Here is a 14,436-nt window from a genome sequence, read left to right as displayed (position 1 = left end):
TCACCTTGGACACAAAATGTTTCTATTTAACAAGTGTAATCACTCATTATAAAAAAAAACTTTAAAGTACATAACATTAAGCATTACGCTTCCCTCTAGTCAGGGATGCTGTGTTTCCCTTTCAAGGGAACTTCGAACTGCGTCCTCTAGAGGTCGCTATGGGGAACTCCATCTACGTGACCCGTGTCTGAAGCATATATACAAAAACACCAAATTTTGGCTGGCGACAGCCTATGACGTCACTCCCGGTGCGACCACAGTATAAAAGGGCGCCGGGAGAAAGCATCATCCTCTTCTTCGTCTTCAATGACTGTTTGTTTGAAGCGTGCATCTTACAAGATAAGTATGGTTTACTTTTGTAAGGCGAGCACTAGCAAGGCGTTAAGAGATGTGTGCATCCGTATCCACGTTATCTGATGCTTGATGACTCACATGATCTTTGCGTCTTTTGTTTGCGCGCTGCGCGTACTGCGAGCGTTTTTCTAAAAGCTCTGCTCTCGTCTGTCTCTCTTTTCGAGGAAAGAGGGGCAGCCGTCTGCTTCCCGCGGTTCAGGACCCTCCGCTGCTGAAGCACGGAGGAAAATGAGCTCATGGGGTTTGCAGGTGGTTCTCGCCAATGAGTTATAGAAGGGGTTTTCCTTCTCGCGCTCGTCAGTCGCGAGCGAGGGCGAGCTGTTGGATGACAATGACGCGATTTCGCTGACGTCATCTGAGAAAAAAAAAAAAAAAACGCTGGAATGGCAATGCATATACAGCAGCAGGTCAGGCTGTCGCCTCATTACACACTATGGCAGTGTTTCAGGCATACCAGGCTGATCTGTTGAAAGACCTGGATAAAAGGTTTGTAAAAAAGGTATAAAAGGTTTGTAAAAAATATATACCTGACGAGGTTGCTGAGCTGTGCCGCACCGCCGATTTTGCTCTTTGAGCCACTAAGCAGGCCGCCTCTGCTATGGGCAGTTTTATGGCGGCCAGGGTGGTAACGGAGAGACATCTGTGGGTGAACCTGGCAGATATTGGGAAGAGAGAGAAGGGCTTTCTTCTCAATGCTCCGGTTTCGCCTTCTGTACTTTTTGGTACCTCCGTCGAGTCGGTGGTTTAAAAGTTTAGGGAGGCAAAGGCGTGTTCAGCGGCTTTTAAAACCTTAATTTAAATGAGAACGTCCAGGTTTGAGCCCAAACAGCGCAGGGGTCCTGGCCCATCCCGATCTGAGGATCAGAGATGGGCACAGAAGGCTAGTGTCGCGACTCGCGTCCTTCCCCGTCTGCGGGTAGGGTTTCAAGGGCGGCGCGGGTCAAAGAGAGGTAGCAAGACCTGAGGGAGGTGGTCCGGACGGGGCGTTGCAACGCTCTCGCCCAGGCCAGGGTAAGAGTTGAACATCTCTCCTTCCCTCAGGGGGCCTGTACATCTAAAGCCCTCATCTTCCCCTCTCTAATTCCCCTTCAACCTCAGTTTTCTACCACCTAACTGAGGTTAGGTGAGCACCTCCTGCGCCCTTATTTAAGCCCCTACACTGGACTGTTCTTCTGCGCGGGATCCATGGATGGGTGAGTACAATGCTTTGGCTCTGAGGAGCAGCATTTTCTAAGTCTGGCCCTTTTGTTCTTCAAACGAGGCCATAATAGGTGCATGAGGTTTAGCTTAGAACTGCCCACCCTTATTAGGGTTTTAAGTAGCAGTTTCCCTGAGCCCTTGTTGCCTTCTGTTCAGCTACCTATTACCCTGATACTTTTTCCAGCAGCTTGTTCGGGTTGTTAGGTATCCCTCTGTTTGTAGGTCGAGCTGGCTTTGCTCCCCTCGCCTAGAATGTGGAGGGTTATTTATGAGCATGCCGCTCCCTCCTGAGTGTCTGAGCTCTCATGCTGAGAGTAGATTCTCCACTCTCTAGAGCTTTATCACGGTAGAGCTAGTTTTCCTCCCCTCACTGTTGAGGGTCACCTTGAGTATACTGCTCTCGTATGAGCGTGTGAGTTCCCTCTTTTGCTGTAAGTAGAGTTCCGCTCCCAGAGCTTTGTTACTTAACAACCTGCTCCTCGTTGCTGCTGTACCCCTCCGAGCTCTACCCTGTTAGTTGAACTGGCATTGCTCCCCTCGCTATAGAGGGTTGCCTATGAGCATGCCGCTCCCTGCTGAGCGTCTGAGTTTCCTCTCATATGAGAGTCGAGTCTCCGCTCCCAGAGCTCTGTTATTCAGAAACCTCAGCACGTCAGGCCTTTCTTCAGGCCTCCTTGTCAGGTTGCTCTCATAGTTGGTCGAGCTAGCATTGCTCTCCTCACTTTAGAGGGTTATTTATGGGCATGTTGCTCCCTTTTTGAGCGTCTGAGTTTCCTCTCATGCTGAGAGTTGAGTTCTCCGCTCTCCAGAGCTCTGCCTTGGTAGAGCTAGCATTGCTCCCCTCACTATAGAGGGTCACCTTTTGAGCATGCTGCTCTCTCCAGAGCATTTGAAAAGAACGATGTTTACAAATCCATGTTATGGTAAGTGTGCACGCTAGTCTTTGTGCACTTTCTGAAAGCCACGCTGTGGTAAGATCGCACACCGAGTGTTTTGCGGTCTTTTCTAAAATCCTGTATGGTATGGGTTACGCGCTGCGGCTTCATACCCATTCTTTGAGTCGGTTAGGCCCATTTTCACCTTGGGCCCCACTCTACCTATGTATCCCCAGTGATACTACTTGAACAGGGGCTACTACCAAGGATCTGTTGATACAGTTCCTTCAGCTAGCTCTTGTAGGAGCAAGCAGTAGCCCCTAGGTGACAGGCCAGGCTTAGCTACTATCCTAAGCGCTTGGTCGTGTCCCCTTAAAGGAATCCCTTTTCTGATTCCAAGCCTTGAGCTCTACCCTGGGTCCAGGAGGTCCGGCCTCTATCATGTGAGTTCCGGGGTATGCAACTCAGGCCTTTGGCCGAAGGGGATAATGTCACTGACAGCCGTCAATTCATCCCAGGGACAACTCCCTTATTCTTTCTGGTAGAGTTGATGCTTAGTGCTCGCCTTTGTGGAATGGCATGCACTCTCCTCAGCATGGCGGCGTGGGTATATCGTTCCCCATAGCGACCTCTAGAGGACGCAGTTCGAAGTTCCCTTGAAAGGGAACGTCTCAGGTTACGTATGTAACCATGGTTCCCTGAGAGGGAACGAGACACTGCGTCCTCTAGACTTCAGGCCATGCTTCGGATGCCGCTTCAGACGAAGAAGTGGATGATGCTCTCTCCCGGCGCCCTTTTATACTGTGGTCGCACCGGGAGTGACTTCATAGGCTGTCGCCGGCCAAAATTTGGTGTTTTTGTATATATGCTTCAGACACGGGTCACGTAGATGGAGTTCCCCATAGCGACCTCTAGAGGACGCAGTGTCTCGTTCCCTCTCAGGGAACCATGGTTACATACGTAACCTGAGACGATTTCTCTCACCATGTCGCTCTGTGGGTCACTCTCTGTTTCAGTGAAATAAAATAAAAAACAACCAAATAGGCCCCATTTCTGAGAAACAGACACTGATATGCAGCAGCAGTTTTTGCTTGGATTATTAAAAGCTGTAAACACGGATGGGTTTTCAATTTGATGTATGTGTGTATTTTTCTTTGAATTTATTTTTGTTTGTTTTCCAGCAATATACACTACTGTTCAAAAGTAATATTTTTTGTGTGTGTTTTTTGAAAGAGATTAATACTTTTCTTCAGTAAGGATGCATTAAATTTATCAAAAGTGACAGTAAATATGTTTATAATGTTACAAAAGATTTCAATTTGAAATAAATGCTGTTCTTTTGAACTTACTATTCATCAACAAATCCTGTATAAAAAAAGTATCATGGTTTCCACAAAAAATATTAAGATCACAACTGTTTCAACATTGATAACACATTCCAGAGGATCTAAATGTGAAAATATAAGAGCTGTTCCTCCTTAACTTGACTAAATCATCAAATATGTATTTTTCAAGCTGTCTACTATGCATTAAATAAATGGTGGACACAATAAAGACCTGTCCAGTGCAGACAAAGCAACCATTATTCTTACTATGTCTCACTCTTAAACTTGCAATAATCACTCTTCTTAATCTTTCCTTCTTTCTTAAAGTAAAAGCTGCTGATAAGTCACAGACTTTATAAAATGACACATCTGACAGGAGATAAAGAATAAATGAAGACAGAGTTATTGACAGGCCCAGATGGTGCTTTGACGTACTGGTGACTGCAAGGTACGTGTTCGTCTGGATCTCTCCTGCTAAGCTGCGAGCGAAGCACTGGAACATTCCGGTGTCGTCCGGAAGCAGTCCATTTATCTGCAGACTGCCGCCCACCAGGACTCTGTAACGAGGTGTCTTCACAGGGCTTATGGGTACAGCATCCTTATACCACACTATATCTGGCTGAGGAACACCTGCAGGGGCAAGTAAGAGGAGTGTTATCTAACACAACCACACACTCTCTCTCTCTCTCTCTCTCTCACACACACACACACATGGCAGAGGCGCACAAACTCACCACGAGCTTGGCATGGGATGTCTACCACCTTCTCCATCTCAGCGGTAATGTGTCTGTCGGGCTCCTTCACAAACTGAGGATGTTCTGCACAGAGTTCAGTTGAGTCAGTCGTGAGAGTACTTGACCAGACTGATCTAAAGCACTCAATAACACTGAGATATAGAGAATGTGCGGGCCCTTCAGAAAGTATTCACCTTCTCCACTGTACATCGTTATTGTTGCAGAATAAAATATATATATATATTTTTTTTTAACATAGCTGTCCAAAAATCATTATAACATTCATTTCTTTTTTTTTTAACAAACTACTGTATGTATAGTGGAGTGTTTAATTATCTGATATGACAGATCACACTAGATGCATTACTGTAATAATGTGCAGAAACGTCATGCCCATTCAAACTGAGAAGTGCACAGTTGATTTTGCACACTATTTTAAGACCAGCAAAAAGAAAGTTAAGTGAAGTGAAGCATGTTTATGCAGTAAAATTTATTTTAAAATATATTTAAATGGAACTGATGATTTTGAGGCAAAGTTTTTATGAAACATTAATTTGTCATCACAGGACCTCCAAAGAGTTTTACATATTACATATTAATTTAAATATCAGCCTGTGAAAATATCTTGCACTTGGGTGATGTTGCTCTGCTGTTCAAAAGTCTGGGGCCAGTAATTTATTTGTTTGTTTGTTTGTTTAAGTTTCATTCGGAAAGGATGCATTAAATTAATCAAAAGTGTTAATAAAGACATTTATAATGTATTTCAATATAAATTTAAAATACATGCTTTTTTACTTTTTAAAGAATCTTAAAAAAATAAATGACATTGACAACATAAATAAATGTTTCTTGAGCATCAAATCAGTATATCACAATGATTTCTGAAGGATTATGTGACACTGAAGACTGAAAATCCAGCTGCATCCCATGAATAAATCATTTAAAATATATTCAAACAGAAAGTAGTTATTTTAAATAGAAATAAAATTTCACAATATTCGTGTTTGTACTGTATTTTTGATCAAGTAAATTCAGCCTCGGTGCCCATACAAGACTTCTTTCAAAAACTTCTTTAAAGAATCTTACCAACCCCAGACAATTTAATGGTTGTATATTTTACTATAGGATTTGAACATGGGTTCCCTTGGATATTAAACAAAAACTTTTCTTACTCATTCTCATGAGAAACAGAGCAACAAATAGCAATAAAGATCAGCCTTGCTCTTCTTAAGACCCAGGAGCTGTTTGAAGAATTTCAAGATGAAGTTACTGTGTGGAAAACACCTGGACAAATTTATAAAAAGAGTGGCAAACTTAGAATCTTCCTTTAGGCACCATGAAGCCCATCATAACAAAAGAGAATAAACAAAGCACAACTCAGACAGCCCTAGGATTAAGCTATCTCAACAAACTGAGCAACTGGACCTCAAAGTACCAAAAAAACAGCAGCAGTGTGAGGATCTAAAACTGTTCAGACATCAATAATCTTCAGCTCTTCCCAGAATCACCTTCTTAGAAGCCATTTCTGAGGAAGACAGATGACAAGATTCATCCAGAGTTTGCTCAAATCCAGATGAGAAAGCATGAAACCTTTTGGAGGGTCAGGGTATATTCTGGCAAACCGTTTGCCAACTACGTCTAGCAATCGGCAAAGCAAACTGTGGTACACCCCATTTACCAACACGCGATGGGTAACTCGCAAAGCACAATGTTATTTTCTGTTTTCCCAGCACGGTACCATAGAACGGCATAAAGCAGGAGGGTTAAGAAGTAAGAGGCGAGGTACCAGTTAAAAAATTTCAAAGTTAAAGTTCACGCAAACAGGTATTAACAGACAAGTTTTAGTCAAATGTTGATTGTTTATAGCTGAATTATTAGAACGCAATTATATTTGGAACATTAGAATATAGCTATTAATCCAATAAAGAATCCAACGATATAAGATATAGTGGCATGACAACCCCATTCTTGTGTTATCTTAATAAAATATTGAATTTCTTATATATTTAAGTGCACACCACCATTGTGTAATATAATTGTACAGTCCATAGATTTAAACCTAATAGTGGTTCTCAAACTGGTGATCATGAGCCACACTTGACATGTTATGAACTATATAATTTTTCATAAGCCTATCATCAGATAAATAAGACTTCGACCAACAGAATATCAATGCATAGCGCATTATATTGTATTATTTCATGAATGTTTTTTTAAGTTTTAAATAGTTTTGTGTCATTAATTTTCTGTGGGAGGGGGCTGGAAGGCCGTTTCCGCCAATGAATAAAAAATAAAACAAGGTAATTGCGACTTTTTATCTCACAATTCGGACTTTTTTTTCTCGCAATTCTGAGATATAAACTCGCAATTCGGAGATATAAACTCGCAATTCTGACTTTTTTTCTCGCAATTCGGAGATATAAACTTGCAATTCTGACTTTTTTTCTCGCAATTCAGAGATATAAACTCGCAATTCTGACTTTTTTTCTCGCAATTCAGAGATATAAACTCGCAATTCTGACTTTTTTTCTCGCAATTCAGAGATATAAACTCGCAATTCTGAGATATAAACTCGCAATTCTGACTTTTTTTCTCGCAATTCGGAGATATAAACTTGCAATTCTGACTTTTTTTCTCGCAATTCAGAGATATAAACTCGCAATTCTGACTTTGTTTCTCGCAATTCGGAGATATAAACTCGCAATTCTGACTTTTTTTCTCGCAATTCGGAGATATAAACGTGCAATTCTGACTTTTTTTCTCGCAATTCAGAGATATAAACTCGCAATTCTGACTTTTTTTCTCGCAATTCGGAGATATAAACTTGCAATTCTGACTTTTTTTCTTGCAATTCAGAGATATAAACTCGCAATTCTGACTTTTTTTCTCGCAATTCAGAGATATAAACTCGCAATTCTGACTTTTTTTCTCGCAATTCGGAGATATAAACTCGCAATTCTGAGATATAAACTCGCAATTCTGACTTTTTTTCTCGCAATTCTGAGAAACTCGCAATTCTGACTTTTTTTTCTCGCAATTCGGAGATATAAACTCGCAATTCTGACTTTTTTTCTCGCAATTCGGAGATATAAACTCGCAATTCGGAGATATAAACTCGCAATTCAGAGATATAAACTCGCAATTCGGAGATATGAACTCGCAATTCGGAGATATAAACTCGCAATTCGGAGATATAAACTCGCAATTCTGACTTTTTTTCCCGCAATTCTGAGATATAAACTCGCAATTTTTAGTTTTTTTCTCGCAATTCGGAGATATAAACTCGCAATTCAGAGATATAAACTCGCAATTCTGATTTTTTTTTCTCGCAATTCTGAGATATAAACTCGCAATTCGGAGATATAAACTCGCAATTCTGACTTTTTTCTCGCAATTCTGAGAAACTCGCAATTCTGACTTTTTTTTCTCGCAATTCGGAGATATAAACTCGCAATTCTGACTTTTTTTCTCATAATTCGGAGATATAAACTCGCAATTCGGAGATATAAACTCGCAATTCAGAGATATAAACTCGCAATTCGGAGATATGAACTCGCAATTCGGAGATATAAACTCGCAATTCGGAGATATAAACTCGCAATTCTGACTTTTTTTCTCGCAATTCTGAGATATAAACTCGCAATTTTTAGTTTTTTTCTCGCAATTCGGAGATATAAACTCACAATTCAGAGATATAAACTCGCAATTCTGATTTTTTTTTCTCGCAATTCGGAGATATAAACTCGCAATTCAGATTTTTTTTTTCTCGCAATTCTGAGATATAAACTCCCAATTCTGATTTTTTTATCTCACAACTCTGACTTTCTCGCACCATTAAACCACTCTCCGTGTAAGGCTTTGCAGTGCTTTGTTCGATTTGCTATAGATTAACTATATATTGAACTAGATGAATGTTGCGTCCGAATATGATTTTTGAACAAACATAAAAATCATTATACTCATTATTCTTTATTTATGTGTTTTGCGTTCGCGGTTGGACAGTAGCCGCCGGGCTTTCAGACACAACATTCTTCATTTCTTTATAGTTCTGAGTTTGAGGCAGCTTCTATCGCGTTATTTTAATAACAGCTGTCAAGTAAAGCGCGTATTATTGTAACACGAGAGTGGATATATATGAATGCACGCAGGTGGATTTCCTTCACTCTCGCATAAAGCGCGCTTTCATCTCGTTCTTGCTATAGAATTATCTTATCTCCTGTATTTAATGTTGTAAGATATCGACCAAGCAAGACATCCCCAATGAAAATTATAAAGGATTCATTAATTTGAAATAAGTTTTTTTATTATTATTATTTAGTCAATTATATATGAAGAGTTCAGATGCAAAAGCTTAAATGCCATCTGAAATTTTCTTCTAAAATTAGTATTTTTCGTTTATATTCAGTTATTTTACTTTAATGACAATGAAAAGAACCTGTACCTGAGAAAAATGCTCATTTTAGAAGAAAATTTCAGATGGCACTTAGAGGCTTTTGCATCTGAACTCTTCATATAGACTACAGGCCTATATAATATACTTCTGTGATTAAATTATCGTTGCTATAGACAATAATAATATAATTGGTCTCGTTCTGGTTGCAGTTCTGGCTGTAAACTAGTGTAAAATCTTAGAAACATATTCAGGAAAACGTGTATGAAAATGTCCAAACACAGGAAGCCTAGTCTATATTCCAGATAAATGCCATCTAATTCAGGGGTGCAAAATTCAGTTGCTTGAGGACCACAGCCCTGCAGAATTTAGTTCCAACCCTGCTCAAAAACACTGTTTTTTATTTTTATTTTTTTTATTCAGATTTATAGCTGAACCGTGTGTATTTGGGTTGATGCTAAACTTTGCAGTAGCTATAAATGAAGTATGAATGAAGTATTATGCTCTTGAAGGACAGTCGGATTCTGCTGTACCAGCACATAAAGGGATTTCTGGAAATAAAGCTGTCGATGAGCTATCAATAATAGTGTTACAATAATACGTTTTTGACTTGACAGCTGTTATTAAAATAATGCGATAGAAGCTGCCTCAAACTCAGAACTATAAAGAAATGAAGAATGTTGTGTCTGAAAGCCCAGCGGTAATGGTAGGCTACTGTCCAACACGAGCGCAAAACACAGAAATAAAGAATAATGAGTAGGCTATAATGATTTTTATGTTTGTTAAAAAATCATATTCAGACGCAACATTCATCTAGTTCAATATATAGTTCATCTATAGCAAATCGAACAAAGCACTGCAAAGCCTTACACGGAGAGTGGTTTAATGGTGCGAGAAAGTCAGAGTTGTGAGATATAAACTCGCAATTGTGAGAAAAAAAGTCAGAATTCTGAGAAAAAAAGTCAGAATTGCGAGAAAAAAAGTCAGAATTCTGAGAAAAAAAGTCAGAATGGCGAGTTATAAAGTCTGAATTGCGAGTTATAAAGTCTGAATTGCGAGTTATAAAGTCAGAATTGCGAGTTATAAAGTCAGAATTGAGTTATAAAGTTTATATCTCAGAATTCTGAGAAAAAAAGTCTGAATTGTGAGATAAAAAAGTTGCAATTACCTTGTTTTATTTTTTATTCATTGGGGGAAACAGGCTTCCATACCATAGTAAGGTGTATTGAGCCAATCAATTATTATTATTTTTTTTTTTTGGTGCAGTCAATTAGTATTAAGTGACTACATGTATTCAAATGCAATACCCAAACTATTGCAAAGTTGATTTTATTGCATACAACTCAATACTGCTACACTTAAGCATTTTTGTCTGAAAAACATCACATTATCCAGCTTTCTCTAGAAACTGAATGGCATATCACCACAATCTTTTCTTATAAAGACAGGGCGAATTATTATGCAGTCTCTGAGGGGTGCCCAAACTTTTTACAGAAAACACACAATGCTCTATATCATTGGTCTCAAACTCAGTTCCTGGAGGGCCACAGCTCTGCAGAGTTTAGCTCCAACCCTAATCAAACACACCTGATCCAGCTAATCAAGGGCTGTGTCCAAATTCAGGGTCTGCATCCTTCGGAGTACTCATTTGAAGGATGTTACGTCACAGCGCCGCGACGAAGGCTGTCCAAATTCGTAGGATCCTTCAAATGCGGCCCACAAATACGTCCTCCTTTTCCCCGAATTGGAAGGATGGGTGTGGTGGATCCTTTCCCGTCCTACCTATCCCATAATTCTTTTCGGCAGAGCGTAATGGCGGACGAAGCGAGCGGTAGCGGAGTGGGAGAGGAGTTTCTCTGACAAAACAAGCTAAAGTTTATGCTTCGGCTCAATGAATTTGTAGGAGAAATTAGTAGAATGCTTAAAAACAAATAAAAATAGGCTATAATGGCTTACCTGGATGTGACTGTCTTGTAGTCTGATATAAAAAACTCTCCGACAACGAGCAAAGAAAGTATTTAATTTATTTAATTGCTTTATTTCTTCCAAAAGAATTAAAATGAGGAGAATAACTCTTTGTTTGTCAATTTTCCCGCTTCTTGCTTGGCGCTGTCACGGTTGCTAGGCGACAGGATATGAGCAACGGGTAAGGGAGGGAACTGAAAGAAGGGTAGGCTGTCCAAATTCACAAACACCGACTTCCGGGTTTTGCGGACGTCGGAGGATCCCTCCTCCTTCAACCGGGTAGGAAGGATCCTAAGGAGGATGCAGACCCTGAATTTGGACACAGCCAAGGTCTTCAGGATCACTAGAAACTTCCAAGCAGGTGTGATTTGGAGCTGGTTGGAGCTAAACTGTGCAGAGCTGTGGCCCTCCAGGAATTAAGTTTGAGACCACTGCTCTATATGTTTAGAATCATGGTGAGATTGTGCAATAGCAACCCTGCAGCACTTTCATAAGGTTTTAGTTCAATTCTACAAGCTTACCAAAACATATGGAGATATGGAGATATTGAATTGGTCAAGTTGTGAATTGAGCAAACCTACAGTAGCCTACATTCACAAGGAAATGTTTTAGTTTTATTCTAAAGGCTTTTCATAACAATTCAAATTTTCACATTTTAATGACATTTATTTAATGGCTAAAATAATAGTCCATGTAGTAATTTGCACATTTACTGTAAACATCAAATATAAAAGTAAATAATGAGAGTAGTTTAAATTTTAATAATATTAAAAAAGTGCAACTGATTCTGTTTTGAAGTTTTATTCACAAACAAGAAGTAATAACATATATGACATAGGCCTATAATTAGCAAAAACACATTTATTTAATTGTGTTTGAGTGTTTGAGAACCAATATTAGGTTTAAATCTATGTTTATGGACTTTACAATTATATTACACAATGGAGGTGTGAACTTAAATATATAAGAAATTCTATATTTTATTAAGATAACACAAGAATGGGGTTGTCATGCCACTATATCTTATATCGTTGGATTCTTTATTGGATTAATAGCTATATTCTAATGTTCCAAATATAATTGCGTTCTAATAATTCAGCTATAAACAATCAATATTTGACTAAAACTTGTCTGTTAATACCTGTTTGCGTGAACTTTAACTTTGAAATTTTTTAACTGGTACCTCGCCTCTTACTTCTTAACCCTCTTGCTTTATGCCGTTCTATGGTACCGTGCTGGGAAAACAGAAAATAACATTGTGCTTTGCGAGTTACCCATCGCGTGTTGGTAAATGGGGTGTACCACAGTTTGCTTTGCCGATTGCTAGACGTAGTTGGCGTAGTTGTAGTTGAACACCTTGTGCCTAAACTTGAGCTATGTGAGGCTTGAAAGGAAAGCACAGCCTTTGGTCCAACACCCAAATACCATCCTTACCATCACTCATAATAATAGTCTCTTTTCAGTAGAAGAAGCTGTTGGCATCAAAAGCGACATGAATAGACCCAAATACAGGCAAATCCTTGAGAGAACCTCATTCAGTCTGCCAGATATCTAGGTTTGTTCATTTTCTATCAGAACAACGACTAAAAACACACAGCAGTAAAGGATAAAATAAGGTTAATATTTTGCAATGACCCAGCAAGAACTTTGACTCAAATCTAATTGAAATCTTGCATAAGACTTAAAAACTTCCACAGTCCAATCCACAGCCACTCTCCATTTAATTTGTAAGAGTTGGAAGATATTTGCATGGTAAATGGCCGGAAATTAAACAAGTAAATGTGCAAGGCTCAAAGAGACACACTGAAGGCTGTAATTGCTGCAAGATGGCTAGTATTTACTCTAAGAGATGAATACTTTCATAAATTAGACTTTCATCTTGGAGAAATTAAGGTTCTTGAATGATTTTTTTTTTGGCGTGCCTGTGTTGACATTTTTGAAGATTAAAAGGGGGAAAAAAATTATGCAAACTTTGAAAACTTTCTGTTCAAGGCGCATTTTAAACAGTTTTGACAAGAGGAAGGAACATGAGGTTACCCATGACGTGCAGATATGCTCCAGCACTGACAGAGGGGGCACTACTGCTCCGGAGGGAGGCTTCACATTCGTAGTAGCCGCTGTCACTGACCAAAGGACCGCTGATGGTCAGACGGCGGCCAAAGTCCCGGAGGCCTCGGTTTACCAGCACTCCATTTTTCCGCCACGTAATGCTGAGCTTAATGAGAGGCCTGGAGGTAGAGAGAGAGAGAAATACAGATAAACACAAGAGGGGAATTAGAGATAGGAGTGGCCTGAAGGAAACAAATAAACAGAATAGTTTGATGAGGTCATTATGAGTGCTTGTGTACACACAAACACACACACCTTGCATTGGCCACACACTCCAATGTGACTTCAAACGTGCCCACCATCACACTGGTGTTCCTCGGCCGAATTATAATAGAAGGAGCGATGGGGTCTGCTGGGCCGCCAATGTCTGAAGAGGAGCAGAAGCACATAGGCAAGAAAATTACAAATGAGATCTCAATAGTTTCTCCTAAATTGGTTCAGCTTGCTGTCTGTAAGATGTGACTTAAACTGTAAATTGGCTTCCTGGACTACTTAAATACTGAATATTTAATAGAAATGAATAGAAATAGCTGTTTATATACACTGTTCAAAAGTTTTGAGTCAGAACGTTTTTTTTTTTTTTTTTTTTTTTATAAATTCAAACTTTTACTCAGCAACGATGCATTAAAACAATGAAAAAAAGTGACAGTGAAGACATTTATGTTACAAAAGATTTCCAGTTCTTTTGAGCTTTCTGTTCTTTATTCACCAAATCGGCATATTATAATGATTTCTGAAGGATCATGTGACCTGAAGACTGGAAAAATGGTGCTGAAAATTCAGCTTTGCATCACAGAAATAAAATAAAAAAATATTCAAACAGAAAATAATTATTTTAAATTGTAATAATATTTCACAATATTACAGTTTTTCTCTGTATCTTTTGATCGAATAAAATGAATACATTACATATCAAAATATATAAAAAAAATAAAAGAAATTGTTATTTTAAATTGTAATAAAATGTCACATTTCCACATATTCTTATAGTATTTTTTAATCAAATAAACACAGCTTTGGTGAATATAACAGCCTTCTTTCAAAAAACATAAAAACATCCAACCTTAACTCTGGACATCTGATAGAGTAAAACTGAGTTGTGATTGACTGCATCAGAATTTGTTTACAGCTGCAAATGAGCTTGTTTACTCTCTTTATCATGATTATCAGTGTGTTCTTCCAAAGAAAGTATTTTACTAATCAACAGCCAATGAATAAAATCAAGCTGCATTTCTTTCTGTTATCAACATTTTTTATTTTTCATACATAACACAACATATATATATATATAAAAAATAAAAAAATAAATCAAATAATAAAATAAAACAACAGACATATACTCAACATCTCAAAGTCCAGTCAAAAGGAGGGACAGAAAAAAGAAACCCACAGAAGTCACTCCTCCATACAGTCACGTATTTCAGAGAGAAAGCACTGCCAAGCATCAATGGCAGAAGGCTTGGCCCCATTGATTCGTGCTGTTG

The 14,436-nt window shown here is 38.9% G+C and overlaps 1 protein-coding gene across 1 annotated transcript in view; it reads right to left on the bottom strand.

The window, feature by feature from the left end:
* LOC306845240 (protein sidekick-2-like) overlaps positions 1-14,436 on the bottom strand; it is a 112,155-nt gene that overhangs the window by 78,935 nt on the left and 18,784 nt on the right. The window contains exons 5-8 of the mRNA XM_079377927.1: positions 13,208-13,319; positions 12,881-13,071; positions 4,489-4,572; positions 4,190-4,384 (exon numbers count right to left, since the gene is read on the bottom strand). Of these exons, the coding sequence (XP_079234053.1) occupies positions 4,190-4,384; positions 4,489-4,572; positions 12,881-13,071; positions 13,208-13,319 (582 nt within the window). The remainder of the gene's footprint in view (positions 1-4,189; positions 4,385-4,488; positions 4,573-12,880; positions 13,072-13,207; positions 13,320-14,436) is intronic.

Source organism: Barbus barbus (assembly GCF_936440315.1).
Source record: "Barbus barbus genome assembly, chromosome: 3".
Lineage (NCBI taxonomy): Eukaryota > Metazoa > Chordata > Actinopteri > Cypriniformes > Cyprinidae > Barbus > Barbus barbus.
Note: the sequence above shows the minus strand (reverse complement) of the source record. Positions and strands in the feature narration are given on the sequence as shown.